Raw genomic sequence first — 25,325 nt, 5'->3', positions numbered from 1 at the left:
GGCCATTGGCAAAATAAGAGTTAAGATTTTACCAAGTTGCATTAGTGACATAAGTATTGGTCTTTTTGTGTTTTGGTAGCACATGATGATATGATAGGTTTCATACAATGACTGATGATTCTACATTTTGTGTGGAGTAAAATGGAATCAGTAACAATCTGAGAGAGAAAAAAACTAATATTGCAAATTACATGTAAATACTTTGAAGTGACCAAAGACAAAACACTGAATAACTAGATCACAAGAAAAGACAATGCATATCTCATCATATCTGTCATCATGGCTTAGGATGCATGGGAAAGATACTTCTAACTTTAGCCGGAACAAGGAAATTGTAAACGCACAATTCTGCATCTACATGGAACATGTTCTCCATGGAAAATGAAGTTATTCAAGGGAAATCATGTAGAACAAATTCTACAGACACCTATGCATCTGGAGAATATGAGGAAGAGATTCCAGATTTGACCGAAAATACAAACAATGCAGAACAAGTTTGGAAAATGTCATGACACGGAAGCTTGCCAATAGGAATACTGTTGTAGGAAAAATGACCACACAAATACGACAAAGAAAAAGAAAAACATTAAAATGAGGAAAATGTTAATTGACTCAGAAATGGTCTTAATGTATAAAGTTGATAACAAAAAACAACAAAAGATACAAAAAAATGCTATAATATATTTTTCAAAGAAAACACACAAATCAGACAAAAGTCTGAATATATGTGTGTGACAGTGTGTTTGTCACTTTTATTGGAAATCCATGCTGCTAATCCATACCTGGGGATTTGAGGTGGTGCAGCACCAACTTTAAAGGCTGTTGAGCTTTTTCTTTTTGGTTTTAAGTTGTTTAAAGTTATTACATCAGGTAGTCATAGCGAGAAAGATAACTTACTCTAGTTCTTTTTTCCATTGGCAATGCTCCTTCATCTTTGACTTTTCAAAGATAAACCTTCTCTAATAGAGCTGTCATTTTATTTACAGAGCAATGTCTGCAAGCTACCTTTGGAGCCATAACACATGGTTAAAAAAAACTGTCTGCTGCGCTTTTGCCTGATTTAAACCCTGACTGTTCCTGAAGCCAAGAGTTACATCAGTCTTGCTGTCATTGAGCTCTGTTGAATTAAACAAAGTATCGTGCTTTATCAATCTCAACCTGTTTTCCGTAAGTTGTACTTTCCCACAGAAGGTCTAGATTCTGCATTAAGATTAAAAGTTAAATGTTTCTTCAGGTGTGGTGTTTTTGATTTATTGAAACTAATCAACTGCAATGCTTGTGAGCAAAAGTTGACACTTCCTTCAGCAGAACATAGAGACTTTGCCAGAATTAATCAAGCTCTACTCTCAGCAGGAGTCAAATCAGGTATTATTTTAAAACAAAATTCATTTCACCATGATTTTTGTTGCTTGAATTTGATTTCTGAAACATGGTGTCCATCCATCCATCCATCCATCCATCCATCCATTAAAAAAACATTGTAATGCACAGATTTAGCAGTGATCCTTCATGCTGAGGGAAAGCTAAAGCGCTGTGCAGAAGTATTTGCCCTCTCTGGCAGCCTGTGGTGTAGTGGTGGAGCCTACGCCCCATATAACGAGGCTATAAGTGCCTGACACAGCCATCTGGGATTCACTTCCTAACCTTTCGATCTGTGCCGCATGTCGCCCCCACCTTCCTCTCTCTGCCCATTTTCCGCCTGATTGCTGTCAGTAAAAATCTTTAAAAATAATAAATGCTGTCTTATGGAATTTCTTCTGTTTTAACATGTTCCAGATCACCAAACTAATTTTAAATTCAGACAAAGATAAACTGAGAAAATTTTAAAAAGCTAATAATTATTTCATCAGTAAAAGGAAAATGTTACTGAAAGCAAGCTTTCTTTTCCTCATTGGCTTTTAAGTCAGCTTGTTACAAGAAGTGTTTTCTGAAACCTCTGAGTTCAGTACAACTGATAGAGGCCATTTCTTGAGGAAACAACACATAAAAAAAAAAAATCTCAGCTGCAGCATGATAAAAGGTAGAATAGCCGGCACTTGTTTAGGCTTTATCTAATCTGAGAACTCCAATCTGGTTGACACTACAATCATTCATTCACCTGTGCACACGTCATCTCTCCTAGTTTGATTTATTCTAGACACTGTAGTCTAATCAGTGTTTGCCATCAACAAGAGAAGCATTGTTTTCCTTGAGTCTACATTTTATTGTTTATGTAACACTAATAAAATTTAAGTTTTATAAGTTTTACTAATTTCTTTTTATAAAACACAATTTATTCTTTGTGATTCTAAGATCATGTGAATGTGCAAATACTAGAACTTGGGCTATTAGACTGGATGTTACTCATCTGGTCCTTAATAAGCATTGGCAGGGTAAAAGCCATACTTTTTAAACTGGAATATTCAGCGTCTGGTGTTCTCATGAATTCCTTATAGCTATAGAGATCTTAAGAGCTCACCAAACCTATATTTATTAGATTTTCAATGGATGAGTCAGAACAAAATCACTAAAAATAAACCATTCCAACATGATGACTTAGAAATCAATTTAAAGGGACAGATTTATATATTTAAAAATTAAGACTTATAAGAAAGAAAGGTTTATCACAATCTTGGTATGTGATTCTCACTTAGTCACTAATTAGCCAGTCACTAATATCTCTAGAAGGGGATGCATGGTTAAAGATTATAAAGGATGCTTCTTTTGGAATAATGTGCTGAGGACTGATATGGGAGCTTTGCAGCTGCTGGCACTATTGTTTCACAACAGGAAGTTTCTGGGTTCACCTCTCAACCAGGAACTTTCTGCATAAAGTTCATTTTTTTCCCTCTGCGTGAGTGGGTAGTCTGGTTTCCATCTGCAGATAGAAACTGCATGTCATTTTTTATTGCCAAGGATGAGTAATAAAGACTTAAAATTTTATTACAGTGTTTTGTGACATTTATTGTTATAACACTAGAAGTCACAATGACATGATAATTGTGCTCATCAGGAGACATTTCTCGGGTTTAGAGAAGGTTCTTCTACTTCTAAGCCTCACACCTTTTATGCATCATCTACATCTATCAAGTCCATTAACTTTGATTGTTTGTTTTCGCTCTGTTTATTTTGTCTGTTCAAAGAAGTTTCACTTGGCCTGTTTTTTCTCTTTAAAGGTGGCATCTTCCTGGAGGGTGGCCAACTATTGTGGCCATTATTTACGGTCGGTTTTTATAGATGAAACACACAGCATGTTTGTCCAGAACGAGAAATTGCTGTAAAGGCAGCGCTTGATGCAGTTAGCTGGATTTCTTCCGATGTAGCATTCACACTCAACTTTTCACCATCTGGGAGAATTAGGAAGAGGCAGTGATATTTTAAACATAGTCAAGACACACCATATGGTTGCCAACATAAATCATTAAGGGTAATCCCTGTCATTTGCCTCCCATGTAAACAGATCATTTTCTTTGCTGCCAGGCAGCGCGGGATGATTTGGCAAGTTAAAATTGCATCCAGCAGCTGACACAACTGAGTGAAATGGAAGGACGTGGATCTAATAAAGTGCTGTATTTTATTTTGTGGTTTCTGTTTACACTCGTTCCCTTTCCTCCCACTCTCCTGTAGCTACAGTACTAATGGATTAAACTTTTTGAAAGCACAGAGGTGAAACATTCAAGTATTTTTTGTATAACCTTATATGTAAAACAGTTATTACAAGCTCTTATTTTTCAGAAATGTTTACAGTGATCCGGGATTTGCATGCTGCCTCTGATTTTTAATGCAGGTCACTGACAAACTGGACCCCTAATATTTCTCCCTCTTTTTCACAGCGGTAGCAAATTTGAGTGCTGCTGTTCACAGGTCACTGGGCTCAGTTGCCTCGGGATTTTGGACATTGGAACAATGTTAGCTTCCATGAAACATGAGATAACGGTGAAGCAGAGGATGAGGGAGGACAGCTGCTAATTGGCTTGGAAAGGCCATTGGACATGCCCTTGAAGGGTTCCTGCAAGTGTTTATCAATTCATATAATTAATTATGCAAGAACGGGAAAAGGGACTTTTTTCTTCTTATCTTCTATATTCAGTCTGAAACTTTATGATAATGGCTAGAAGAATTCATATGAGAAAATGATGTGAATGCTAAAATGTAGACCCTTAAAAATAAGCTGTTTGGCCAAATGTGCTTGTGGACAGACACTGCTTTTGAGAAACTGGCTTTTTGCTTTCCATCGCTTAAATATAATGAATTTTTAATGAAAAACCTCATAACCCAGGGGGCTATGTGTTTGCTGCTTCAGATCCAAGCCTGCTTTAGAAAACTGAAAAAACTGTTCAGGCAAAATTAAATACTGCTTCAAGTCCAAACATCTGAAGTCTGTAGAAAAAGGATTGTGCCATTACCATTTCACCCAAATCTCAGATGAACCTTTGAAGTTTGGGTCTTGAGGTTACATCTCAAATGGATCAACCTTCTGATGTTTTAAATTCTTACAATTCTGACATTTCTACACAATGTACTTGTTTAAGTAATGCAATGGTCAGTTTATCAGTCACAATGCCGTGTTTTAACTTGAATATTGTAGATCATCATCAAAGAAATAAAATCATAAAATAAACATATTTAATCCACAAAATATTCACTATGTTGAGGAAATACGAAGTTATTGTTATTTTATAAATAATAATTCAATTTTTTAATGGTGAAAAGTTAGCTGCACCTTCTTAGGGCAACAAGAAAATGGAACTATTGCCCAAACCTAATGAGTACTTGGGTCCTTCTAATCCGATAAATGCAACAGTGACTTTGTTTCTCATCTGTTCATGAAGGCCGTCAGATCAAGGCATAATGTGTTTACATATTTTATCCTTATTTTATCACAAGTTCAGTTTAATCGATCGCTTTATTCTAACGGTCTGGCAGAAAGCAGGACTGCGTATGGGTATTTAACAGAAGGCAATTACTTCCAGGTTCGTCTTTTTCTTTCTTTATAACATATCATTGTTCTGAAACATTTAAGTGCGGAACAAAGCTAAAACAAAAGAATTCCACAAGCGCCTGAGTTGAATGTAACATTACTCTATTTCCTCATGCTTTACATCACAGGACTTATTTTTTTCCTGTGTGACGTAATTTGAAATCTATCTTGTATTACATACTGACTAGACAACCATGAAGTGAGCCTGACTGAGAATCACAGCAGAGTCTAGCCACAGAGAACTTACCATTACACCCATGTAAAGGCGAGTATTGCGCCTGAACCTATTCATTATGTTGTGCATCACAGCTAATATGCTGTAAAATTCCATTCTTTCCGGTGGCAGAAAGCAGAGCCTGTGCTGGGTGTGGAATACAAGCTTGGACAAGCACTCACCCACTCATGCTGAGTAATTCATGACGCATGTCGCAACTTCATGTATGAGCCAGATAGCCTGAAGCTGCAGCTCTTCTGTGACGCTTCAGTTTTGTCAAGTGCAAGCGTATCACAACAGCCATTATGTAGTATACAGTACACACAACCTGCAGGGGGATGATAAAGAGCTGAGTTTGTGGCAAAACTTTTCAAGCTAAGTCAAAAATCACAGCTTTAAAGGGTTAGAAGCAAAGGCAAGGGAAAATGGGGAATTTAAGTTCCTGTGTCTTCTGTGACATGAGAAGGACAGAAGACGGAATAATAAGAAAATGCAATGAGATGGGTGTGTTGTTTGATGTGTCTCCAAAACTGAACATAATTTATGATGTGCTGAAGACTTGAACAGTCAATATAGAGAGAGCATGCACTTTTGTTAAAGCAGTTTCACACAGTTTCAGGCGTAGTTTCAATGTGTTTCCCATACCCTAATTAAAATGCTACATAAAGTGGAGTACTTATCATCACTCATCAGGTCGCTAAATATGCAAATATATTTTCTTATATCAAGCCTAACTTGCAGCTGAATCTTGTTGCCAGTTTCTACGGTGACAACAAAGGCAACATGCATCATGATTTTAGCATAAACAGTTTTTATTGTAAGATTACATTCTTGTTTGCCAAATTATGCAATGGGTTTTTCCAATTCGTCAGAAAAAAATTTGGAAGAAGAGATAAGCTTGTTCACAAAAGCTAATTTGCTGAAGAAGAGTGGACAGGAAGAAATCTTGAAGTATGCTGCTGCTTGTATCATCTCAGCAAACTCCCTTTATAAGCGTAAATGTACTTTCCAACTCCAATATTATGTGATCACCACAGTGCCTGTATGTGTTAGTTCCTGTTCCTTTTTGTCCTTTGTGTAATTTCAGTTTTTTTTTGTCTCTGACACTATTGTTTAAAGACAGTCTGGGTGTTGAACCTGTTTTAAGTCCAAAACGTTAGTGTATTATATCACTTTTCATTGTTATTCACAGCTGTTTTAAACTTGGGACTATATGCGACATACATCAGAAAAAGGAGTATAATAAATATATATTTATTTTATTAACTACCATTAAGAATACAAAAACAGATCAAAGAGCTGTTTAACTTATCTTTTTTGAAGTAATTTTTTCTATATGAAAGATGACAAAGCCTTACGGCATGTTTTGTGGTGTTTCTTTGCATATTCTTTAATGTTGTACAACCAAAAGGAAACAGGAATTTTTTATCATGTGCATTTTGTCATGTTCTGCCTAAGGAGGAAGGAAAAAGCGTGAGAAAGTGAGTGGAGGAGGTGCTTTCATAAACAGGTGTGTCTACCTTCCTGAGTGCTTGTCAACCTTATCTCTGACGTGATACCATCTGCTAGTATATAAAGCAGAGGCTTCATACATTCGCTTCAGATTCACACTTACAAAGTTCAAGCTTGCTAATTGTTGACTTCATGAACATGAAGATGAGGAATCTTCTTCCAGCTGTTTTTTTTGGACTTCTTGCCTTGATCCACTCCTCACCTATCGACTGTAAGATATATATTTCTTTCTATAATATTTAATTTTCAAATCAATAATATATTATTAGAATATTGTTGATGATAAAATTGTAACAATTCATTGAGAAGTAAAAAAAATAGCTTTAAGAGATTGTCACTTAATTCTGAACATGATTTAGTATGACAAACCAAATCAAAAAATTTTATTCTATAGTAGGTAGTCTTTTAACTTTACACTGTGACTCAGCATGTAGCCAGAATTCTCTGTGTATTTTAGCTCTAACTCCTGCACGAGTCATATTTCTTAGCTGCTGCTCAAATCTCAACGCCACCCCCAGAGAACACACAGAGGGCTTTGTAAAAAAAAAATTGTGAGCTGCTCTAGGAGGTGCATTTATGTGTTGATCTTGATTACTGTGAAACCAAATATCAGAAAATAGTTGTTACACGAGTTTGGGCAACAACTAATCTCAGAGGGGGGATACACCTTATCTGAACATGACTGAGCAAAAAAAGAAAAAGAGCACTATTTAAAGTTAAGGCCCTTAACTTTCATTTATTTTTTAATGTAACAGACCAGGTTATTGTTTTCAGTGATGGAGAGTTTCCTACCTTTTTTGCATTAGTATAGGTATTGTTATCTAATATCTAAAAGTATTAATGCAATATCTTTTAAATTTTACCATCAATTTGTTGATAAAACAATTGATGTAAAATAATCCTTCAACCTTTTAGCTATGTAAAAATGAGCAATGAAGAGAACAAACAAAATAAATAAAAATGTCATAAATGTGAATTCTGACTCCTCACCATCAGTGACTATGAGTCAGGGTATGGTGAGAATCTCTGAAATGTTGCAACAATAAGACATTATTAAACACAAATTGAAATGTCACTTTTGCAACTTAAACAAAGAAATCCATATAAATGAGAAGCAAACTTTTATCTTCTAAAAATGTAAATAGCATGTAATAATTCACAAATTTACATTTGTAAGGACAAAACAAACATTAGCATGCTTACCAGTGAGCTTGCTCCATTATTTGTCCTATTGCCTTCTCTTTAACAATTATCCTTTCCTAGTAACAGTCAAGTAACTTCATTAGTCATCATTGTACCGATGAAGTAGGTGTGTCAAATTTTCAGAATGATGCTTTGTCAAAGCGCCAGTCTCTTTTGTTACCCAGATATTAGTCACACAGGTTAATCACCATTAACCTGTGTGACTAGTTCCCACCACACCTCATGTCAAAGAAGAGTGTAAAACAAGCTAACACTAGAACTCATGGTTCAAGGTTCTGTTGTAATACATAAAAGAGCTTATTAACTTTCCTTTCCATTCATGTCAGGACCAGTTTATAAATATATCAGTTTATCCATAGATTTTTCTCTTTGTTCTAGCTATGACCCAGATCCCTGCCAGGCCAGAGGAGGACGTTCTAGAAGAGGCCATGACTGATGGGTTCCTTGTTGAACACTTTGCTGGCCCCTCATTCACAACTGAGCCACCCAAAATAAATACAACAGTTCAGGCATCCCAGGCATCTTTGGAAATCTTACCTGAGGGCAGCGGTTTCTACCCTACTTCTACAACTGACTCACACAAAACGACCACAAACAACTTGCAGACATTCTTTGTTGACCCAAGCGAGGGCAGTGGTTTCCTCGGGACACCTACGTCACCAACAACTGAAACACCTGAAATCACTAGAACTATTTCTCCATCTCCACAAGTGACCTTAGAAACCCCAGTTGAGGGAAGTAGCTTCACTGAATCCCCTACAACAGAATCATCGAAGCTATCTACAATGATTCAACAGACGAGCACAGATTTCCTAGCAGATGGTGATGGGGACAGTTCAGTTTTCAGTTTAGGTCCCACGACAACATCTCCGAGTGCTTCAACTGCATCAACCCCTACCTCCACAAAGGAGTCTGTGGAATCACCGTCCATTGAAGATTCTATAAGGCCAATAGGCAGTAACTTTAACAGAATATTGGGAACAAATCGAGATGAGGTCTTTACCGATGGAGTTTCAACAGAACAAGTTCATCGCCCCCATGGTAAATGTTCTGTAAATAATTATGATTATACATAAATTAAATATTTGATAGAACAGCATTGTATTGTCCTAGAGAGTGTTTAATTCTAAGTTGTTCTGTTTCTTAAGAATCAACAGAAGATGAAAGCATGCACAAAGGACACAGCACACCTGGTAAGTTTAGGCATAGTTTGTAATATATAATATATTTGTGGCTCATTAATTCCATTAAAATAACCAATTTTCCAATTTGTACAGGTTGGATCATCATCCTTGCATTTCTAGTTGCTCTGGCTGCACTTATAGCTCTTTGCGCTGCCATTGCTACCAGAGAGAAGTAAGACCTAATTGTTAGAATACCAATCACTATTTTTACTTCTACACTCTTTAAGTGCTGAACTAATTTTTTGTTGACTTCCTAATGTGTAGATGGAATGGTCCACAGCAGACATCTGAGACAACTGAGAAAAAAACTAATGCTTCGAACCAGAAGAGGGAGCAGGAGATGCAGACTTTCCTGCACAAAGATGAGCCCAAAGAGAATGGAATGGAAACTGAGTACACGGTTATTCCACTGGACGATCTTGCTGACCATTATTCACAAGACTGAGTTTGAGAGACCAACTCTATGCAGACTCAGCTGTTAATCATAAGACTGTTTCTTAAAGAATATAAAATTTGAACAGAGGAACAAAACTTGACAGAATTGCTTTTTTGATCAGAATTTTTTTCTGGACTTTATCTGGCAGTCAAAATTGTGTTCTGTTTTTCTTTTTTCTTATTTTTTAATGATGCCTTTCAAAAGCTTTAATGAGATCTGTTCTTGAAACGTAAAAAAAAAAAATTGCTGAGATATTTATTGCCATATTCAACTTTTTTTATTACTTGTAAGATAGACAACCATTCATGTGTGGTGCACAAATATAGTTTATTTCATTTCAACAAGGAAAGATTTTACAATGTATATTATTTTTTTCCTCTTTTTTTTTGTATTTGTTTTAATATTATTTGAGAGTCTTGATAGTAATCTTATTGAATAATGTATTGTGAGTTCTAACTTATATGAAACTGCTCTGCTGCTTTCCCATTTTCATTTTGCAAGCTGGGAGCTCAGCTTGCTAACTCCACTGCTCTTCCTTCTCCCACACAGCACTTCAAAGGTTGTGAAATGCACTTGCAGAATATTCATTGCATCCCACGTCAAACAGGAAATAAACACAACAGAAACACATCGGTAAATATTTATCTGTGTTTTTATTTAATATGTACACACATGTATTAAAAGATTTACGCACACTATTTTCTGGACAAATCCTTCAGTACAAGTCCATTCAGTTCTGTTTGCATGTAGTCAGCCAATGTTATGAACAGGGAAAATGTTATTTATTCTTCAATATATGCATTGAATAAAAATGAAAATATATATCTGAAATTTTACATGATGAAAGTAAACAAAAACAAAATGAGTCCAACTCACTAATAATGTATATTTCAAATCAGAAAACCAATGAAAAATGAACTTTGATGCATTTCACATATGGCTGATTTTAAAAATATAAATAAAATTATGCAGTTAGTCTTTCAAGGTGACAAAGCCATACAAATCAGAGGGCTTGATGGTTTTATTCATGTAGGCATAATATAGCTGCCAACATTAAGTTGAACACACACTCAAAGCCACCTCAGCAGAATCAGAACCTAAAAATACAGTCTTCATGGGATCGTCATAAAATTTGCTCTTTTTTATAAAAAAAAGTTATAGTTTGAGTATGTCTTTATCTTACTCTTTCACAGCCCATCAAAACGTCTATTAGGCCAATAAATAAGTACAGAAATAGTATTGCTCTATTGTTGCTTAGCACTGTTAATAAGAATAGTATTTTTTTTAGAAATATTTACGATAGCAAAAACACTTGTGACAAAAAAAGTCAAGTCTATACATTTGATTTGTATATCTCTAAAAGTGAATATATACACAAAGTGCAAGCAGGCACTTTAAACAAGGATGTATAAGCTGCTGCTTATAAAAAATAATCCATTTGTTTGCTAGGATCAATTAAAGTTTCTTAGCCTGTGATACTCAAAAACGTGAAAACAACATTCAGTGACTTTGTTGTTACAGTGCTGGATGTATTAAAGTGCTGAAGGCAGAATTTAGTGTGCACTTGCTAAACAGATGTGACCATAGATAATTAAGTCTAGATCCAATTACAAGCTTGTTATTTATATGCAAATCTGATATGAAAAATCTACAAAATCTAATACAATCTTGTGAGAAGGCCCAGCCATCCTCAGATGCTGTATTTTCTCTGCAAATGTATCGGGTGAACTTAAGTCCGATAAAAAGCTTAGCAACGTCAGTCCAGAAATATTTTAGTCAAAGTGATCACACTCTGAATGTGACATCTTCAAGGCAAAGTTGTTATATAGCACAGAAAAAAGAACAGTTTGTAATAAAATACACTAAACTATGTCCTGCTTAGATTTTCAGAGAAAATCTTTTTTTGTTTGTTTTCTCTTGTTGAACCACTAGCTTTCTTTTCCTTTTAATCTTTGCTCTTTTCAGCCCCAAAATGCACCGAAATAATCAAACATCCTTCCGAGGTCACAGGCAAGCAGACACTCATTGGTTCATATGTAAGAACAGACACATAAAGTAGAAATAGATAAATAAATAAACACAGGAACCGATTTCCTCTCCGCAACACATTCTGTTCTGTTTGTTGCCACTTTTAGAAGCCACTCCCTGTCTTAAGTCTTAAGCTTCACTTCTTAGGCTTGACCACGTGTCTGAAGGTATAATCCTATAAATCAAACAGTCAGAGGTAATGCAATGCTTTACAGTCCTGTACTTCAAGTTAATGCCAGCAGAAGCAGGGCTTCATTTTGGTTATGTTCTTTTTAGCCTTTGGATAAATCAAACAGCAATGAAAGTTACACATTTGTGAATGTCAAATATTTAATGACAAAGCTCGCATTTCGCCAGCAAATTTCTTACTTCATTCTGATTCTTTGTTACAATCTTGACTGCCAAGGCAATTTCTCCAACATTTTCATGTCTTTGTCCCTTAGGCCATGAAGCAAGTGCTTAAACACAACAATAAATAAATCAGTCGTCTTGACAAGAAAGGAAGAATGCAGCAACCCTGAGTAAGGTCCTGAGTGTCGTCAGCCAGCTATTTGACTCATCCGAAGAATTGCTTGAAGCAGAAAAGTTCATTCCAGTTTATGTGCATGCATAGATTTGCAGACGTAAGATCAAATTTAAGATGCAAAAGCATAGTGTCCTCCAGCGGTTACCCAGGAGAGAAAGGGAACCCTTCGTTGACTTGCAGAAGAGTTTCCATTCTGTGTCATCTCATTGCACTCTCTGTGTCCTTTCACAAAATATATATGCTTTTTTTTATTTGTTTATTTTTATTAAGTTAGTGTCCGCAGAAAGTTACAGCTGGTCAAATTCAGGCTAAAGTGCTGAATCTGCATTACTTGAAATTCCATGGATCCTCCTCAACAATAGAGAACTCTGGAGTGTTGCCATTTTTGCCGTTTTTGACCTGCAAGCAATTATCAAGAACAGCTAACTATTTGGGCCAAGGCACCATCATTAACAAATACTTAGTGGTTGTGGGAAGAGAAGCCATTCCTTCATTACATTCAAAGCGTTAACCGGTTGACAGACTTTAGTTTACAAATCCCCCCCAAAAAAGTCAAATATGCCATAAACAAACAAATGGAATGATACAGAGGTTCTGTTTACATGTTCCTCTAACTGAGAACACCAAAACAGTTCTTCAAAGTTGGTCATGTATCTTATGGATTCTCTCCCCAACCGAATTACAATACTGATAGTAAAACACAGGCAGTGAAATGTCAACAAAATCTGCTGTTTGTACACAAACAGAACTACAAAAATAAGTCTGAGAGGCATTTATGAATGTAGTGCATCGCTAGCGATGACATATGGTGAATCAGCAGTCTTTATGCATACCACTGGCTGCAAAAGAATTTAAAACGCTGTCTGTTGATTGACGAGTGTAATTTGGTTAGGGTTGCCATAAATACATGTCCAATTAGACAAAGCAAATAAAAATGACACCACAAAAAATAAATAAATAAAAGTATAATGTAAGCATTCACAAGAAAACACAGTGTTGTCAAAGTTTAAAATATATATATTTTTTTAGTATTTATGAGACTTCTTGATTAATAAAATGAAAAAGTACAGACTTTGCTTTTGCTGAACCTGGTATCACAAAAACTGCTTTTTTGTTCCATTTATGGGTGAACAAATAAATATGGACATATTTATTTTAGAGTTTCACCACTTATAAATATATTTTCATGAATGAAAATATCACAAGTGCTATGACCAAAGACACATATAGGGATCAATTAAAAAAAGAAAAAAAGAAAGCACACCAATAGGACAAACACAAAGCTGAGGGGCTTCTCTACATGCAAGTCTCTATGTCCGTTAATGTGAAATGTACCTTGCAGTCGTCTATCAGAATTGAGTTGTGGTGAGCATACATATTCTGGTTGGTGTTGTTTTCAAAAAAAGACTGTGTCTTTGCCATCTCAAAGTCATCCATCCGACTCTGCTGGGCATCATACATGTCTAGTTCGTCTTTGGAAAGGTGGTAAACAATTCCGGCACCGTAGGAGTCCCCGACCACATTAACGGAGGTGCGGAAACGATCTCTGCATGTTGATAAATGATAGAAAGAAAAAATATATGAGCAAATTATCACAACAAACTACAAACATTAGTGTTGTTCTATTAGATAGATATGGTTCAAACTCTCCAAAATTGTATTATTTGGTTCTAAATATTGAACATTTATTTTTTGATCTTCAGTTGGTTTTCTCTTTTCTCTTCATGTCTCTTTTTCGAAGTTTTGATGTCATAAACATATATCATCATTAAATTGATATAAAAAAAATCAATCACAATGATTGTGATGTTTATCATAGTGATGTGATTTTCTAAAATTACCTAACTGTTTACATTGCTTATAAAATCCTAAGTTTTAGAATCAAACTAATGCTAACATGGTCTTGAGCCCTTAAGTTTTCAATAATGAAATCAGTGTTTGTGTACAACTCACAGCAGCCAATCAACAGCGACCAGGAGGCTTATGTCCTGAGTGGGGAGCCCCACTGCTGTGAGAATCAGAAGCATGGTCACAAGTCCTGCACTGGGAATACTGGCAGCTCCAACACTGGCCAAGGTGGCTGTCATGCTAAACAGGAGACAAATTCATTTCTTAGCAGGTGAGGCCAAAGGCTGAATGTTTTCATTTTTCCTTGCATGTATTGAATGTAAATCCAGTAGAAATACCATAAATAACAGATTCACAACTAAAGTCTGGACATTCTAGGGATAAATAAATAAACAAACCAATCCTTGAAGAATTAAAGGTTGCTTGGTTTAAATTATTTCAGTACATTTTAAGTTTAGTGAAGAATAAATTAAAATATGATGAATGGTATTTATGATTTGACAATTTTAAAAACTCAAGGAAAAAAAAAATACAATCCAATTGTAACATTTATCTCTAGCCACATTCTCACCTCACAGTGACTATCTGGCCCCAGTCCAGCTCAATCCCATTCATTTGAGCGATAAAGATGGCTGCCACTGCCTCGTAGAGCGCCGTACCGTCCATGTTGATAGTGGCCCCCACAGGGAGGACAAAGCGTGTGACCCTCTTGTCAATGCCCAGGTTTTCCTCTAAGCATCGGAATGTGACAGGCAAGGTACCAGCACTGTTGAATCAAACGACAAAAACATTCTCCATGATGACAGTGATATTTAGGTTTTATACTCCATATATATTTTTAATCAGGTCTAGAACAGAGAGCCATTACAAAAAAATATGTGAAATTATCTAGATGGCCACATAAAATTGTATAATTCAACTGAAATGTCTGGTTAGTTTTATAGTGACTTGATCTACGTATATTTCAGCTGTAAATAATTATTGATCCCTGGTAGGTTGTTATTAGATGTTCATGTACTGTATTTCTTAAAGAATGATTGGATTCTGCTAACATCAGTTTCTGAAAGTAAGAGTTTGAAGAAAAAGCCTGAAATCAGAAACTAACACCAAAATGTGGTTTGTTGTATCTCTACACAGGTCATATTCTCTATAATTCCTGTTGATTCTCATAAAATCTCAGTCTAAACTATTATAGTGCATAAAAATCGCCGTTTAAACCTTGATATTAAATTTACCAAAGAAAAAGTACAATAGCTTGTTTAGAATTAACTGTTTTTTGTATATTTGGCAAAGAGTGGGTAGTTAGAAACTTAAGCTCACATCAAGAGGGAACAAAATGGTTTACATTCCTAAACAATTAGAAGCAAAGTTGAATTTATGTAGGTAAAAGTTTATGATACTATTATGTAAAATAAGGCATGCTAAAAAGCTTAATTAAATGCAATTTTACTGAAGCAATAGATTAAAATTTTTGTATTGTGCTGAAAAGAGCCCTATTGTTTTCTTCTCAAATACATATCTTGCTATCATAGATAACTGTATGATTGTTGTGCAATATTATAGCAATTGATAGAGAGTTCAAACTATAGAACATAAAAAACCTAAAGTCTATTTTACCTAGATGCCGTTCCGAGTGCTGTGACCCAGGCTTGAAATATTCCCATAAAGAAGGTGAAGGGATTCTGTTTTACTATCACAAAATATATTAGCGGAAGGAAAATGCCTCCATGGATGATTAGGCCCACTATCACAGTCACCATGTACATCCCAAGCTGCCTTGCAACCATCTCCAAGTCAGCAATGGAGATTATTTTTCCACAGATAAGACAGGCGATACCAATAGGAGAATACCTGAAAAGAAATATAATGTAACATTGTTAAGCAATTTCCCTTCTTTCCAGAATGAATACACAAAACACAATAATAGAGAAAACCTGCACTCACCACATAATTGCGTTCACAAGCTTCATAACAATTTCATTCAGAATGTTGAAAAACTCCAACATCAGCTTGGCCTTCTCTCCCATTTTCCCCATTATAACTCCAAAAGCCACAAAGAATCCAATCAGCCCTGCATGCAGAATAATAGTGATGTTAATTTTGCTTGAACGAAAGATTGTTTTTAACACATTTTATCTCTTGCATTATTCATCATAATGAGTTTAACCGTCAGTCCGAAAAGGGTTTGGATTTCAATCCACATAGCTCTTGTTCATTATGTTTGATTCATACCTCCTAATTAGACTCGTATATCTTTAAATTGAGGATGAACCAGGTCATGTAGAAATGTAAAGAGATAATCTAAACAACTAGTGATGAAAAGACTAAAGGTTTTTCTCTGGTATGCTCTTACAAACCTTACTTAGCTATAAGCTTACACACAGAAATAAAATACATTACAAATATTTGAATTAAAAAATATGCTTTTTTCTTTTCTTATATAACTAAAAAATTAAGTGAAAAATGTTTTATTTTTCTTTAAGGGCACTGTCAGCCTATTTCAGACATAATGTGGGATTTTTGAATTTGCACCTACCTAGGACATTCATCCCACTCTTGAACTGAAGTGACCTCTTAACTGTGAACTGTGGAGGTGCTCTCGTCCTGTTGGTTGGCACTGGTACTTTGGTGGTTACTGTCTGGATCTGGACAAGAAAGACATTTTAAAAACAGGCAAAAAAAGAAAGAAGTGGGAGCAGCTGACACATCACGTTATATGGTGAGAGAAAATTCTTTGTGTGACGCCTACCTGCTGGAAACAGGCCTGGACCAGATTCTCTGGGAAAAGATTTCGAACGAGATCGAAGAAAGCATCAACGCTGGATACTTCATCGTTCTTTTTTCCATGTCCTAGATTAGCTCTCAGTTTGGGATTCCCTGGATGGATGACCAACACCAAGATTACTCCGAGGACGGCTGCAATTACTGTTGTTGACATGTAGTACACCATCGCTCTGGTGCCTAAACGACCACTGGATTTGGCATCCAAGCCCGCAAGTCCTGTTGGAAAGACAAAATATATATTTCAGGAAAAAAAAAAAATCCAGGAAATTTTTTTTCTTTAATTTTTTTTAACGTTTAAGAGATATTTGTTGAAAAGTTGATATTTGGAAAATGTTTTTCAGCTTTCCTGTTTTTCCAAAGTCACAACTTTTACATCCAATCAAATCCAGGTTTATTTATAAAGCACCATGCAGGACAATAGAAACAACACAGAAAACAAATATCAGCATCCAATACTAAATCTCTGCTGCTAGGAAAATAATTTGATTTAAATTCTGATATGTTACTATATCAGCAACATGAAATGAATCAAATTAAAGTTACTATAACATACAGTAAAATTACAATGTAAACTTTGTCTGCCATAAGTCATAATAGAAGAGGCAGCATCAAGAACAATACCCTGAGCTATGTTTAATGTTGCAAATTAAATCATTTTACAGTTCAGGTTTTGTCTTGCGAATGTTTCAAAGAGAAAAGCATCTTCAAACTGAGAGGAAACAATACCAGCTATAAAACATACAGATTGCTCATAAGTTCCCTAAGACAGAAAAAAAATATCTTTGTAAGAATATTTTAGTTAGCGAAACAAACACAAATTTTAAAAATTAAAAATAACACAAACTGTCTTTTTCCCTGTTGCAACCCAGCTCCCAGGTTACAGAAAGTACAGTGTGACCTCATTTCAGGACACTTGTTTGCAAATTCAGCAGAACATTCCATGCCGCACAGACACCGAATCTCACCCACCTGTGACCAAACTGGAAACAACAAGAGGCAAAATAAGCATTTTTAGCATCCTCATTAAGATCTCCCCAGGGAAGGCAATGATCATTATAACGTCAGGAGGGAGGGGTGATATGTGCCGTAGAAGCATTCCAGCAATGGAACCAAGAAACACACCTGTAAAAGAGAGAAAGAAACATATTAAAGACAAAGCCTGGTGACTTTACGGACTGGAATAAAACATCTGAACCCTTATGTAAACACATATTCAGAGGAAATATGTCAACACCCTTTCCGCAAACAGAATCTCATATTATTCACATATTTCTTTTAACAATCAGCATAATAGTTGCAGTTTCAAGATATTTGCCTTCCATAGACATTGTGATTGCAGTGCTTTTGTAATAAACAAAGAGCAACGATTTAGAAGATTTCGTGAGTCAGTAGTGACTAATCTAATTTATCTTTTCCTACCTACCCTGCACTGAAATCTACATAAATAAGAATTATTGCAAGAAATCTTATGAAAAGGGTGGCCATTAATCAGTGTATTTCAATGTAATAAGCTCCAGAAAATTCTGAAACCTTCTTTCTTTTACAAGAGATTCCAACATGCAAAAGGTTGAACTCTCTTATATTTACGCTCCAGTGTGTTCACACTGCGTGGGTGGATTTTTCTCTGATGTTTCGAGTTCCTCTCAGAGCCCAAAGACAGGCAGCAGCTGCTGCAATTGTTGAAGCCAGGTGCAGCAGTTGCTCTCTACTGATTGCACATGTACTGTAGGTATGATAGGACACACATGGCTATCACCCGATCCTGCCAGTGGCTTTTGATGGTAGATGATGAACACAATGTTAAATAGCTGCAATTCGATTTTGGTTCTGGAGGAGAGATTTACTCATAATTGATTTCAATTTTTCCCATCATGAAAGTTGACGGAGCTTTTCTCTTTTTTCAGACGCTTCTTCAAAACAACACACAAAAATATGTTCAAGGAGGATGAACTGAATGGAAACCTTTGCTAACAAGTTCAAATTAGGTTAGGAAAGTATGTTCCCTAATAGTCAAGCAGATCCCTTGGCAAAGCAGTGTGGGAAGAGTTTTGCTTTTAAATGGCGAGAAAAATGTTTCCTGGCTGGGCAAGATCAGAGGTGACCTCTCAGAGGATTGTGTTTTATTATGACATTATTCACTATAACATAAACACGAAATAATAAAAGTTACTACCAGGAGTCTCTCAGGCACAGCCTGAAGTCATCCTATCCCATTGATTCATTCACTTTATTCATTATTTCAGATATTTTTTCGATGCTCTAAAAAAACCTTTTAGGTGTTTTTTGAAGAATAGAACATCAGAGAAAAATTCACCCACACATTGTGGACACATCAGAGCTTAGACGTAATAGAAACTCCCACTTTATATGGTTGAACTGGGAGTCAACTTTTCTCTCCGGTGGGTTTAAATGGGGGCATCTGGCACAGGTTGGTGCACGTCCAACCTGTGCACCAATTTTCTTGCTGATGGACAAATGGTGCACACTCAGTGAGTCAGACATGTGTTTGACAGTTATTTCATGATCTGAATGTCCTAATTTAAGAAACACTAAGCCAAAATCCCATCTGGGCACCAAATTCATACACTGCCGCAAACTGAAATAATGGCCTATGTGAACAGGATAGTTGGATTCTCTTTGGATATTTGTAGAATATTTTGAATATTTGTAAACATGAACACCAATGATATGTTTACTGCACTTTTGTTTGCTTCCGTGTCATTTACAGGAATGAAATAAATAAAAGATGGCATAGACTGATCCTCTGCAGACTCTGAAGCCTGCAGAGAACACTCCATCTTCACTGGAGCTTTATAATCCATCCACTTGCTCCAGTCCCGTTTTTTGGTGACGCACTTCATGTCAAACCAGACTATTGTTTGAAATATGCTTCCACCCCCTGTGAGTCCCTGAACAGGATATATGAGAATTGAAGATAAATGGATTGTGTGTAGACTTATGGAAGTAGGGGGACAATAGACTTACCCAGGATTGTGAGAGTCAGAACCATGTTCTTCATTATCTTTTCACAGATATTGCTGCATGGATTCTCGGGAGTCTCCACGATTGGGTCTATGTGGCTCTCGCTCATCCTGACCTCCACTTGCTTCTGCATTTTGATGGCACTGAAAAATACATAGAAGAGTTGGTATTTAGGAGTGATAGTTTTAATTATTCTGTGGGTGTTGGTTCAGTTTTAGGAAGCATCTTCTTGGTTTAATCTTGTATTCAATGAGATTTGGTTCCTTTTTACTTATCCATATGTGAGTTTAGACTCTCAGTTGTCATATGAATTCAAAGTTGTCTTTAGAGTGCCTGATCTTGTCTCTAAATGCCTTGTTACCAACTGTTCTGTCTCTTGTTAATCAATTCAAGCCACTATAGCCTCTCTCCAGTATTTGTGCGCTATGTTTTTCTTTGTTCTTTTCAGATGATTGTTGTTGACTTCATATTTGCCTTTCTACTGCTTTGTTCTGCTAAGTAACTGTTCAGTTGTTTTGTTTGCCATTGGCACTACTTTTTTATTTTTCTCAGTAGACTCATAAAAAGCTTTTGGAGTTCTGCTTTCTGGTCCTCTTCTAAATAATCATTGCAACACTAACAACATTCGTGCAATGTTATTCACTTATTATTTCTTTTCAGCTCATAGAAGATAATGGCAGAGGTTGTGTGGTTGGATTTTAGACTTTATTTAAAGCTAAAGCTACTCACACAAATTGTTAGATTAAATTTTCTACTATTTTATAATTGAAAAAGTGATGAAAATATTAAACACAACTAAATTAATTTAACTATGTGCCATTTGTTTCCTTAATCTGGGCAAACTCTTTAAAAGTTTCAGGAACACTCTCAAATATAGCAACTGATATTCTAAAAAATAAAATAAAATAATCATAATTCCTTCTGTTTCTGTGTCATTTGCAATTATTGCTATTAATTTTCCGCTACTGGAGGAAGGCCTAGTCCTGTGTTTCTGTGTTGAACTATCTCTTTCCTCTGAGATGAAGCCACAAACAGAAGCTATTGCTGCCATTTACTCTACATATTCTCTTTTACTTTCCCATAGAAAGCTTGTGTGAACTTTTTTCCTCTGATTCTAGTCCTCACAGCCAGTCTCAGCTGACAACCCATCATACTGAGCCTGGTTTCTTGTTATTTCTTCCCTCACTCACCACATGCTTAGTCAGGAGGTCAAATCTCTGCGAAGTCAACAATGCAGTTGTCTAGGTTGCCTTGGATATATTTTTACCATTAAGTATTCATTGGTTCCCTGAATTTGACTGTAGTATTTATAAGATTGAATGAAGGTGTATGCAATGACTGCATATGGACGTTGTTTGAATGTGCTGAATTTATATGAATTAAATGGGGACTGAATCTGACTCTTAATGACAGGGATTGAAGGTCACCATTTTGCCACGTAAGTGCCTGGAAATTACATTTCTTTTTAATTGGCACTGAATAAATAAACTCAATACAACTGAATTATATCAGAAAAGAAGTTACTAATAATTTGTCTTTCAAAATAATGTGTTTGATGTTTCAATTTGAATAAACAGAATGCTTAGTTTCACAGATATCCTTGCCTATGGCTATGTTATCTTTGCCTTTGTTTAATCAGCTTTGCATGATGATTAATGCAAATTTGGAAAATTATGTGTACTGAAGATATACAATTAATCATGAAAGATGTATAAATATGTGAATAAATAACTGGCTCCAGGATATTTTGTGTTACCAGACTGTTATTGAAAGGTCTTTTGCAGGTCTTAGAACACTAAGGTATTCTACAGTCTATTCAGAATGCTGAAAATTAAATTCTGGATGCTAATTGCACTTAGCAAGCTCATCCATCCTAATGTGTACTTCTCTAACTCTCTGACCCTCATTTTGTCCTTAAAGCAACACATAGCTAAGGTTTGTTGTGGTCTAAACTAAAGCCTCTTTGACTAAAGATCAACTCCCCCGAGGAGCCTTTAAATCTCCTAGAGAACACAGACGTACACAGTTATGTAACAGTGAATCCCTGGGGTCACTTGAACCACCTTGACCTCAATGACACCAGCAACATCAACGTAAGCAACAAAAGCTACAATAAAACCACTGTTGTTATGGCTCACTAAAAACACTCTTCTGCAAACAACTTAATCAAACGTTTTTTTGCAAAGCACATTTCAGCAACAAAGCAGTTTAAAGTGCTTTATGTCATAAAAACACAAAAATACAAAGTCATAGAAGTCATCACTGCCAATAATTGAGAAAATCAGTAAACATTATAATTTGTCCAGTGCCGTCATTACAGATTAAAATGTTGGTCAGTGCTTCATTTATGATGGGTCAGAAGCAACTCTAAACAGGTGGGTTTGTAATATAGATTTAAAGAAATTCAGTGTTTCAGCTGTTTCACAGTTTTCTGAAAGTTTGTTCCAGAAAACTGCAAAATGATTATAATTTGGAATAACTGCTTTACAAAGAAACTTAAAGGCAGTGCATAAGGGGAGGACACGACAACTGCCAAGTCAATCAAGGCTGTCTGATACAGTGTGCTCTGGCAGTAATGAGACTTAAGCGATTTAGTAAGGATAAAATTAGCTAGTCCAGCTCACAAGTGGTTGAGTTATGTAACAGAAAACAGGCTTCCTATGAAAAGTCAAGGTGGTAACATCATCTGCCTGAATCTCTTATGCAGAACATTGCTAATTAGACTTCATGAAGCTGCATAACAGACTTCAAGCAGTGCATTAATAGAAAATATCATTTCTTCACATTAAAAAGTTAACATGTTAATTATTGATCAGTAGTCTATGTAGTATCTGTTTTCTAAATGATCGTCGCATAGCAACAATAGGGTTACTATGAAACACAAGCAAAGCATTAGCATGCAGGGCAGATTTGGTAGAGGTATAGAGTAAAGAGGAAATAATATATGCACTTTGTCCAGGACACAATGATTGAATAACATGTTATTTACCAGTGCATCACAAAAGACAAGATATCTGCATGAAAAACATTGATGTATACCATCATTGCAAGAGCACACATGGTGAGGGAATCAAAGTTGCATCACAGATAATGATGCTTCATCTCAACGTTTAGTCGTCATTTGCAAAGTAAAAACGGCAATTGCAATTTTAACAATAAAACTTACCAGATGTATGTTATTCAGGACAATGTTTGCACTTGTTGGGAGATATCACACGACCAATGCAACTTTTGGAATCCTCTGCAAAGTCATGGCTCAATCATCAGCAAACCGTCAAAAAGATTTTAGTCCTTTCAGTTGCAGCAACAATCTGCTGGTCACTTCTTGTTGTAAATCCACAATCAAAGTCAAAGATGCCTGCCCTTTCTGCTGCAACGACGTGTGCAGAGGTAAAGTGGTTAAGTGGAGGTGTGACTGAAAGCTCCCCGACAGGAAGGGTGGAGTCATCCTGCCAAGATTAGGGAAGAACTGAAAAGCCTTGGTAGCATTTTTTTTCTTCTTTGTCTTTAGTTTGAATATGTTTGGTTTCTTGTGTTTTCCAGAGTTCCTGCTTAAAAATCAGTAATGCACAGATGACCTTTGACACCAATTTGTGCATGTCCAAAAGCTGAACATGTATCTTATAAGTGATAACAAAAAGCTAGCTGCATAATGTTTGGATTGTACAGAAGGTCAAAACTTGAAAAATTGGGGTTTTGCTCGAACATTTAATTGGTAAGAGAAGCACAATATTCATGTGCATTTTATACTATGCTAGATTGTAAAGAGAATGAATTCTGCACTTCCAAAACCTAAATGTAAATAAAATTCAGATTCAGGAAAGACACCAACCAAGTAGAAGCTTAGAATTTCTAATTTATTTTTAAAGACCAACTGAACACATTTTAAATCATAATTCAGAATTGTTGAAAATCAATTGTCTTTGCTGTCATGTCAACAACAGCTACTTTTGAGTAAAATAGACATACATAATTGAATTGGGATAATTTTTTTTCTGATTTCCATGGAGAGTAAGAGAGCTCTGTAAGATCTGACACTCAATGTTACCAAATTGTGGAATAATTTACCAATTTAAAACCAAGTAGAATAAACTGTTTGTAGTACTCAAACATTAAAGCCTGGAAGGCTTCTTGTACAGCTCTCAGCTCAGAATCGCTTTAATGGACCCAGCTCATTAATATACTCCCTTTGTACATGGCAGCAACAAATAGAGTGACTCCGTGCAACCACTTATTTATGTCAAACATTGCAGAGTCACATCTCCTCAAACCGGCTTTGACACTTAGTCTCAGTGGCTCTGGGTAATTTATTTATTTGCTATCAAAAGTTCAACCTTACGCCACTGACTTTTAAAGCATTTATTTTTTATTTGTTTGTAACTTGTGGGAAAAGCGCTATACGTTATTTGGAACATTAACTGTGTTCCAAATAATATACGTCAGTCTGAATTCTCCTGAAATTTGTGGGGGTCAAAATGATTAACTTTTAAAATCCTTGGGTGCTCTGAAATGTTAGAAGAGTTTTATTGCAGGGCAGACCTCAGCGCATGCACAGGTAGGGAAAAGCCAATATCGGAGCACATGGCAAAGCATTTGTCCGTGCAGCTCCACCTTTTTCTTCCCACTGCAACGAGCCGTCCTCATGCTGCAACACCTGACAACACAAGGCCATGCTTAGACAGCAGGTGTCTATAATTAACTAATCTGTCCTGAGCCATTCTAATTCCAGCGCACATTTACACCAATATGTTTCAGAAACAGGGAACATGTCTACAGCTGTGAAATCCTTGAAGTAGACAAAACTTTGAAAATTTGTGTGATTGAGGAAGGAAATGTAAATCTGTGCATTAGGCCTCATGGTTATGCCATCCAGTTTGTAAATACACAGCAAGTATTATTTGTCACTTGTCAGTAATAGTTTAGTTCAGAAAAATTTCTAAGGTATTACATATGACTGTGCACAAAAATTTCCATCCACAGATGATTGACGCAATAAATATAATAAAATGTTATACAAATCCATGCAGACAGTGGGAAAACCTAAATGCATCACAACTGCTTTCCCAGGGGTTAAAATGCTAGACAGTAGTCAAGTATTCAAATCTATTTGTTTGATGCATCATCATCAAGAAGGAGCAACAGAAAAAAAAAAATAAAAGCGGAGTCTTGTTGGTGTTAAGCCTTCAGTAAGTGACATGTGTCTGTACACAGTCAAGGATATGAGAAATTTGTTGTAATCTAATCTACAGTGTAAAATGCCAGACTTTTGGATAAAGAGGCTTCATAGAGCAGTTGTTAGCACTGATGTCTTGTAGCAGGAAGGCATTGGGTTTCTATCCTGGCCTGAGGCCATGACGTTTGCATGTATTCCCTGTGCATGGGTGGATTCTACCTTTCCTTAACATCACCAGAAAGTCTTAACACAGCTATCCTAAACCCAGTTATGATGACATTTCCTCTGCTTAAGGACAAAACCTCACTTTGCAAAAGGATTTGGGATTTTCTACACATCACACAGCAGGCAATACATTAAGAGGTAAGAAGCAGCACTTTATCAAAATAAGCACAGGGAGTTCCCAGGGATTTGTCTCAAGTCTCTGCTCTTTATTCTGCTGACTTTCCAGTTTTGCTGATACTTCAACAATAAA

The 25,325-nt window shown here is 36.0% G+C and overlaps 2 protein-coding genes and 1 long non-coding RNA gene across 3 annotated transcripts; 1 reads left to right on the top strand and 2 right to left on the bottom strand.

The window, feature by feature from the left end:
* Window positions 1-14: 14 nt before the first annotated feature.
* LOC114142979 (uncharacterized) lies at window positions 15-8,261 on the bottom strand. The gene is made up of 3 exons (XR_003595137.1): window positions 7,890-8,261; window positions 5,357-5,502; window positions 15-3,326 (listed from the first exon to the last, which is right to left on the bottom strand). It is a non-coding gene; the product is annotated as an uncharacterized LOC114142979 (long non-coding RNA).
* Window positions 6,767-10,139, top strand: LOC114142977 (mucin-5AC-like). Its single transcript, XM_028014642.1, has 5 exons — window positions 6,767-6,897; window positions 8,268-8,930; window positions 9,038-9,082; window positions 9,167-9,245; window positions 9,338-10,139. Exons 1-5 carry the CDS (start codon window positions 6,819-6,821, stop codon window positions 9,516-9,518), a joined length of 1,047 nt encoding a protein of 348 aa, XP_027870443.1. The 5' UTR covers window positions 6,767-6,818; the 3' UTR covers window positions 9,519-10,139.
* Window positions 9,873-23,477, bottom strand: LOC114142976 (excitatory amino acid transporter 2-like). Its single transcript, XM_028014641.1, has 11 exons — window positions 22,844-23,477; window positions 19,681-19,820; window positions 17,665-17,817; window positions 16,661-16,911; window positions 16,448-16,556; window positions 15,856-15,982; window positions 15,529-15,762; window positions 14,483-14,677; window positions 14,017-14,151; window positions 13,399-13,609; window positions 9,873-12,462 (listed from the first exon to the last, which is right to left on the bottom strand). Exons 2-11 carry the CDS (start codon window positions 19,808-19,810, stop codon window positions 12,391-12,393), a joined length of 1,617 nt encoding a protein of 538 aa, XP_027870442.1. The 5' UTR covers window positions 19,811-19,820; window positions 22,844-23,477; the 3' UTR covers window positions 9,873-12,390.
* Between the last annotated feature and the right edge of the window lie 1,848 nt (window positions 23,478-25,325).

The sequence above is a fragment of the Xiphophorus couchianus genome, chromosome 4, assembly GCF_001444195.1.
Source record: "Xiphophorus couchianus chromosome 4, X_couchianus-1.0, whole genome shotgun sequence".
Classification (NCBI taxonomy): Eukaryota; Metazoa; Chordata; class Actinopteri; order Cyprinodontiformes; family Poeciliidae; genus Xiphophorus; species Xiphophorus couchianus.
Note: the sequence above shows the minus strand (reverse complement) of the source record. Positions and strands in the feature narration are given on the sequence as shown.

Coding starts and splice junctions, on each gene's coding strand:
- LOC114142977 (XM_028014642.1), top strand. CDS start 6,819: ATGAACATGAAGATGAGGAATCTTCTTCCAGCTGTTTTTTTTGGACTT. Junction 6,898..8,267: donor CCACTCCTCACCTATCGACT/GTAAGATATATA, acceptor TCTTTGTTCTAG/CTATGACCCAGATCCCTGCC. Junction 9,083..9,166: donor CAAAGGACACAGCACACCTG/GTAAGTTTAGGC, acceptor CAATTTGTACAG/GTTGGATCATCATCCTTGCA.
- LOC114142976 (XM_028014641.1), bottom strand. CDS start 19,810: ATGCAGAAGCAAGTGGAGGTCAGGATGAGCGAGAGCCACATAGACCCA. Junction 17,818..19,680: donor TCTGACTCTCACAATCCTGG/GTAAGTCTATTG, acceptor TCTCTTTTACAG/GTGTGTTTCTTGGTTCCATT. Junction 15,763..15,855: donor CTTGTGAACGCAATTATGTG/GTGAGTGCAGGT, acceptor ATTTCTTTTCAG/GTATTCTCCTATTGGTATCG.